Source organism: Rhodamnia argentea, chromosome 1 (assembly GCF_020921035.1).
Source record: "Rhodamnia argentea isolate NSW1041297 chromosome 1, ASM2092103v1, whole genome shotgun sequence".
NCBI classification, from domain to species: Eukaryota; Viridiplantae; Streptophyta; class Magnoliopsida; order Myrtales; family Myrtaceae; genus Rhodamnia; species Rhodamnia argentea.
The window spans coordinates 35124326-35131716 of NC_063150.1; the positions used below are offsets into that span (position 1 = coordinate 35124326).

Sequence of the window (7391 nt, forward strand, 5' to 3'; positions counted from 1 at the left end):
CTCTTGAATCCAAATAAGGCTCCATTTGTTTTGCGAAAAATGTAGCTTTTTTGAAAATTACATTTTGGAAAGTTGTTTTCCAAGAAAATGACTATATTTTTTGGTATTTGGCTAAAACCTGAAAATGAACTAGAAAATATTTTTTACCATTTGATAAGGAAAATCAATTTTTACCATATACGTCTTTTCATATATTTTTAATTCTTTATTTTTTTAAAAAATTAAAATTTCAATTATTTTTTTCTTTTTTTTTGTTTTTTTTTTTTTTTTGCTTTATCCTTTCTTCTTTGGCCGATGACCGATTGGCGAGGCTTGAGCTCGCCAAACTCCGGCGGTTGAGCCTTGCCAAATTTGGCGAGCTGGCGAGCCTCACGACCTCGAGGCCTCGTTAGATTTGGCGACCTCGAGGCTCACCTTGCTACCTCGACAACCTCGAGTGAGGTCACGAGGCTCGGCCTCGCCAAATCTAGCGAGCTCGCCATTGGTGACACTTGGCCTAATCTTGCTTGCATGTGGCCAGCCGAAGAAGAAGGGAGAAGAAGAAGGGAAAAGAGAAAAAAAAGGAAAAAAATTTTTTTAAAAAAAAAAATAACAATAAAATTTTTGAATAGTTAAAAAATAACTAAAAATTGAAAATAAAATAAAAAATTAATTAAAATGAAAAGAAATGTAAGAGAAGGAATGAAAGACGAGGAAAATATTTTCTTCTTTTCAAAAAAAGGAAAATATCTTCTCACTTTTGAAAGAGTTTTTTCTATGGGTGGGAAATGTTTTGCTTAAGTAGCTTATTTTTTGAGAAATAAACGGAGCCTAAGCTCTACAATAGTACATTCATGTGGTAAGCTAGAATTTAGTGAACTTTTCTTATTGCGAGTCGCTCATCTTTCCTGACGTTTTAGGAAATATCACATCAGTTAAGCTACTATATGTTAGAACATGTTAAACAAACTTTATTCATGTAAGTTGCCACATCTCATGTAGATTGAACTTGCTCAGAACCTATAAAAACATTATATTTACAAGGGTTAATGCCATAAAAAAATCTCAAACTAGTACATGCGAAACAACTACCAAAATCCTCCAATTTGATACACGACAACTTTATCCTCCATTGATTTCTGTTAAATTTTGAGTTGGATGACACGTGGCGCTTAACGAGTATACCGATTTGGGGTTTTTATCCTTTGTTTGTCATCGAGTGTATTAGTTTGAGATTTTTCATGGTGTTAACCCAATTTAACGAAAACTAACGGAGGATAAATTTGTCACAAGATATATCAATTTGGGGGTTTTTGATGATTAAAAAATTAGTTTTTGATAAATTTATCACATATGTACCGATTTAAGATTTTTTATGGTAAAAGAAAATTAATTTGGAGTAAATTTTAGTCACAACCGTATCGGTTTAGGATTTTTCGTGGTATAATTAACCCTATTTACAATCATCTTCATTTTTGTAATCACGTAATATTTTCAGTTTGCTTTAGATGGGTGTTTGGAACTCCCACTTGTGTAATGACAGATATTTCATGATGTCAAAACTAAGAGTTGCAACTTCTTCCCTGAAATTTCTGATTCCCTCCATTTTTATCTCACCAAACTCCCAGCTCTCTAGACTTGACTTGGTAAATACTTGCAAAAGTAGAGAGAGACAGAGAGAGAGAGGCATGAACAAAACATGCAAAAAAAAAAAAAAAAACCGCAACTTATACGCATCTCCTGCACAAAGCCTAATCTCTCCCATGAAAAGATCAAACTTGTTTCCATTAATAAGATGGCCGAGAACACCAGTAACCCCGCCACCGCCACCACTGCCGCTGAAGCTGTGACCACCATAGTCGCCGCAGTCCAAGAAGAGATGAAGCCGCCACAAGAAGCTTCTAAAGAAGCTCCGATCGTCACGGCGGACAAGACGAGGCCAGTGAGGATCATCGTAGGCTCGATGGCCATCCTCACCTTCCTCCTCTCCCTACCCGTCTTAGCCTCGGTCATATGGCTCCTCTACATGAAGGGCTACGACTGCGAGGGCCTCCTGAGGCTGCCGAAGCTCCAGACGGGGATCGGCGTCGCACTGCTCTTCGTATTCCTGATCAGCAACCTCGTGGTGTTCCTGAGGGCCAAGGTGCACGCCCTAGGCCTCCTCGTGGTCATGGTTCCTCTGATCTTGATGCTCACCATGGGCCTCGCCCTGGTGGGCGATTACAAGGACGAGAGCAAGGCTGTGATAGGGTCCCCAACGTGGCTCAAGAACAAGGTCTACAACGACAACAACTGGAATTACATCAAGTCCTGCATCTACGACTCGAGGACGTGCGACGATCTGGCAGCCCGGTCACTCAGCCTCGAGCAGTACGACTTCAGCGCGAGGAAGTTGTCCCCGGTCGAGGTATGGCGCCGTGGTTTCGCACGTTCGATTGCTCGTTCTCGAGTTTAGTGCGTAATCTACGTAACGTTTCGTTGTTTTCCGGCCGCGAAGTTCGGTTGCTGCAGGCCCCCAGTGATCTGCGAAATGGATTACGTGAACGCCACGTACTGGAGGAGGAACGACCACCTCGGGGCCGGCTCCGACGAGGACTGCGACACGTGGCAGAACGACGAGGACGTCCTGTGCTACGATTGCATGGCGTGCAAGGACGGGTTCCTGAAAGTAGTGAGGAACAAGTGGTGGAGACTGGGGCTGTTCCTGGTGTTGATGTCGCTCTTGCTCATCGCTGCCCACTTGCTGCTGTTCATCGCCACCGTGTGGGAGCGATTGGGAGGAATGTGACCACCTCCTTTGAAGTTCTTGTCGTCTCTCTCTGTTCTAATGTTGAGATTTTTGTCTCTCTCTCTCTCTCTCTCTCTCTTGTTGTTGTTGTTAGTTTGTGGTGTACATTGTTGGACGTAGCGGGGCATGGAATTCCCTCTCTTTTTTCCTTCGTGCGAATTGAATTGTCATTTTTGGACGGTGCTTCTTTGTCTCACACGTTTTCAAATCGAGAAATGCTTTCCTCGTAAAGTCATAAGGAATGGTACCATGTTAATCGTAAATCTAGATATCATCACTGTATATTTTACATAAAACACTCATTGATTGAAAAATCACGGATAAATAACTAACAATACATTGGCCTACCCTTTTTTTTTTCAAATTTTACATTTTCAATCCGTGGTTCTAAAAAAAAAATCAAAATAATATCTACTTTTTAAAGACTTCGACAATGTGAATTTCACGGGAGACCCCTCGAAATCAAAGGGTTGAGATGGACATGTCCTTGATGCACTTCAAACAAATTGTAATATTAGGTGAACCAGATGGCTAAATTAGAGATAGCTCTCAAAGTTTGAGCTTGGAAGAAGAGGTAATCATTGGTGGTAAGTATGAGTCCGGTTGATCCTAGCTTATTGCCTAGTCCTAAAAGATGGTAAAATTGTCCAAAAAATCTTAAACATGTTATAATTTTTGTGAATTCAATTTAACTTTGCCAATTGAGTACTAAACATTTTTAAGCTTTGTTAATTGAATCCACTTTATCAATTTTGGCCAAAAATTGCTAACGTTGATATTGGCCACCCTACTTGGCACAGCCGATGCTGATGTTGACCATTCTTAATATTATTGTAATGTTTTCATGAATTATTTATTTATTTATTTTCTATTGTTTTCCTTTAACTTTTGTTTCTTCCTTTTTTTTCCCTTTGCCAGCCTCATGCAAGAGCCACCCTCACCCGATTTGATGAATGGTTGCCTCGCTAGTCTAGGTGAGGGCGGCCCTTCCTTATTCCGGTGAGGGTGGCCCTTGCTAGCCCAGGCTTGGGTGTCCCTTACCCAAGGTCGACGAAGGGTAGAAGGAAGAAAAAAAGAAGCAAAGTAAAGGAAAATAGAAGAAAAAAAAAAAATAAAAATTTCAAAAAAATAAAATATTAATAAAAATTATTTACGTCGGTTCGGATGTGCCACGTAGGATGGCTGGTGTCTACCTCAACAATTTCTAGCAAAATTTGGCCGGATAGACTCAATTTTCAAAACGTGAAAAGGTTTAGCATTCAATTAGCAAAATTAAAAAAATTTAGGACTGAATTGATAAAACTGCAATAAATTTATGAGTTTTTGAACAGTTTTTCCATGAAAAAATAATAATTTTTAGGGCATGGGGGCTTGGCTTGGGTCCCAATCATGCCGGCCGAGTCCTATAACTAATAGCCCTTGTCTAGGTCCCTCGAATTGGGCTTCGAGTCTAGATAAAGCCAGTGGGCTTATGTGCCAGAGGGCTCGTGCTGCCCCATGGGCTATCGGGGCTCAGGATTAGGTATATCTCTTTTCCTAACTTGGACAACATGATCAAGTCTAATTAGGGCATGTTTGGCAACATTTCTAATTATTTATTTCATGCTGTTTTATTACCTGGAGCAAAAAAAAAAAAAAAAAAACAGGAACCCATTTGTGTACGCCGGTTGATTTTTATGTTCTCGAGAACAGATCGGTGATCAAGAAATAGATTTGGAACAGAAAGAGGAAGAGAAAAAAAATAGCTTTTTTGTTCCCGAAAACAAAAAGAGAAACAATTCAACGCCGTCACCTGTCGCCTATCATCTTTGCCGATTGCTGGTGCCCATTGCCACCATCGATTGCCGGACCCCGCCGCCGCCGCTCACCGGTCGTTGGTTACCGCTCGTCGCCGGCGATATATTTTTTTTAGGGTCGTATCAAATGCATTTATATTCTTTTTTATTTTCGGAATATGAATTTTGTATAGCTATCAAACACGTTCTTCTGCTCATAAAATCATTCAAGGAATAGATATATATATAAATAAATAAATAACTATTTAGGAATTGTTCCCGAAAATAGATTACCGTACGGCACACGGACCCTTAGAAGTAAGGTCCAGCTCTACTTGATGCCGGCAGCACTCGAATCTTCTGCCTGACATTGCCGCAAGATTTGCAGCAATTGCGATCTACGATCCACACGATACGTCCCTTTCTACATTGATCGAAAACGAAAGAACTCCGATTAGCTGGCACGAGACGAACGGGAATTGTCCGAGGGGTCAATTGATTTGATCGAGTCGACCATTCGGATTAAGATAAGAGAAGACGCAAAATTGCATTTGTTCTTTTGGCATTGGACATTGACAAGGAATTCAACCCCGGCGATGGAATTCGTTCGTTATAGGAAGTTCGTAATTGCCACGGCTAATTAATAAAACCACCACGGTAGATTTCGGATTGCTGGGGGACCTTGTGATTGAAGTCTAAGGGTGCGTTTGGGAGAGCATTCCCCAAAGTCCTTTAGGCCTTCTCCTATGCTGGGAAAATTACACGATCAGTCTTGAATTTGTTGTATGGATGTCAATTCAGTACAATTTTATTTTGTTGAATTTTTGCCTAATGAGTCATAAATTTTTACTCGAAATTTCAATGTGGTCATTCCAGTCAATTTTCGTCGAAAATCGCTAATATAGAGATCCGGCCGTTGCCGATCGTCTCATGTGGCACATTGTCGCTTCAGTAATTTTCGATAATATTAGTCAAAAGGTTTTCATTGGAATTTCACACAAATGTTTCAAACTAAATTGGAAAAAATTGAAATGTTTAGGCTGAGATGTTATCCTAACAAAAGGATTAAGGCTTATTGAAAAATTTCCCTATTTTACCAAACTTTACGAAGTGCCAAAGTGGAGGCTTTTGATAAGGCAATCCCTAAGGCCTTTAGACCAAGTTTTTGCTTTGCAAAAGCTTGGGATCAGTTTTAGCTTTCAGAATTCAAAAAATGTTGCTTTCAAAATTTAGTTGAATTTTCTCTTCCAATGTTGCCCGGATTAATAATTTTGTAATCCTTTATTACCCTAAGTTATCCTTCATAATCTCTCTCCATTTGCAAGATATTGTTGATCACTCTAAATTTTTTCGTTGTACATGAAAGGTTGACCTTGATCGATGGTCGCATCGCTCACCGAGGATTGAGGGTTTGCTCTAGGTCCGTTCGTCGCAAGGCTCGTCAATGGTCAAGTGAGCATCGCCAAGGGTTGTCAAGGCTTGCCGACAATTGCCTCTAATCACCTAGCATGGATGCTCTCCTATGATCTTCTGTCATGGCGCTTGCAACCTCCCCAACCTCATTTTCCAAAAAATATACCAGTTCAATTACAAAGCTCTAATTATTTTTGATAAATACACCTTGAGTCAAAAAAATTTGAGAAAATGCAAGCTCTCTCAAATGCACCCTCAGAGGATAGTGAGAGCACTTACACTAAAAATTTAATAGATCTTAATTCTTACTCGTGACCGATGAAAATGGTAGCTTTAAAATTTACATATTTGACACAATCAAGGAAGTTCTTGAATCAACACATACCATCTTCAATCTTCGCTTTGGGCATCCGCTTTTCGAATGCCATAATATCACATAGGTATCTGTAATCAGTAAACTCGTTATTAATTCCTTAATTAGAAGGACATGGAACAATTTTATAGACACGTCATATGTTAAAAATTGACTAATGCAAAGCTAATCGAGTCTTGTTCATACAAATTCTAATCTTAGTGACTATGCTATGCACATGTATTAAACAAAGGTCCAACTAACTAGTTATTTGTATAGTTGAATCTGGTTAAGTGCACTTGCGTTACAAGGAGCTTTAAAAAAAGAAGGAAGATGTCAAGGGATTTTGTCACTTTCGAAGGATAAGGGCTACACGACGAGCGAAACGACGTAGCCGGACAAATGATAGCGCCGTTTTGCTTCTATGCCTTTACATTGTGTTGCCTAGCCTGGAGGCTACTGGAGCGCATATTCCCACGTGGGGTTTAATTGTGTGGATCGCATCCCAGTCCCCACCATCCGTGAGCCATCAGATGATCATCAGTTCATCATCACGTATCTCGTGACTTTATTGCATCACATGTAAAAAAATCAGTTTCTTTTAAGCTCTGTCTATTTCGCGAAAAATAATAATTTAAAAAATCATAAAAATATATTTATATTGCTCGAAATAATTTATTAATGAAAAAAATTACATAACTGATGGTATTTTTATGAACGATAAAAATATTTTTTACTCGTTTATTTTTATAATGACATGAATGGTATTTGAACTTAGACATAATGTGCAATATGGTCCCCGAACTTTAAATTTACTCAACATGATCCATGAAATTTAGCCCAATATGTAATGTCGTCTATGAATTAATTTACTCAATGGGGTTCCTAGATTTTTGGTATATGTTCAATTTAGTTTTTGGACTTTTGATATATGTTTGGTTTAGTTCCCGAACCGTATGAAAATATTCAATGTCGTACTTCCATTGAATTAATGAAAGAGATGTTATTGAATAACTTCGTGCAGTTTAGGGACTAAATTGGATACATATAAAAAATGTCACGTCAAACAAATTAAAAGTTTAGG

At 39.0% G+C, this 7391-nt stretch overlaps 1 protein-coding gene across 1 annotated transcript; it reads left to right on the forward strand.

The window, feature by feature from the left end:
• Positions 1-1626: 1626 nt before the first annotated feature.
• On the forward strand, positions 1627-2816 carry LOC115738833 (tetraspanin-15-like). The gene is made up of 2 exons (XM_030671563.2): positions 1627-2386; positions 2477-2816. Exons 1-2 carry the CDS (start codon positions 1679-1681, stop codon positions 2765-2767), a joined length of 999 nt encoding a protein of 332 aa, XP_030527423.2. The 5' UTR covers positions 1627-1678; the 3' UTR covers positions 2768-2816.
• The last annotated feature ends 4575 nt before the right edge of the window (positions 2817-7391 follow it).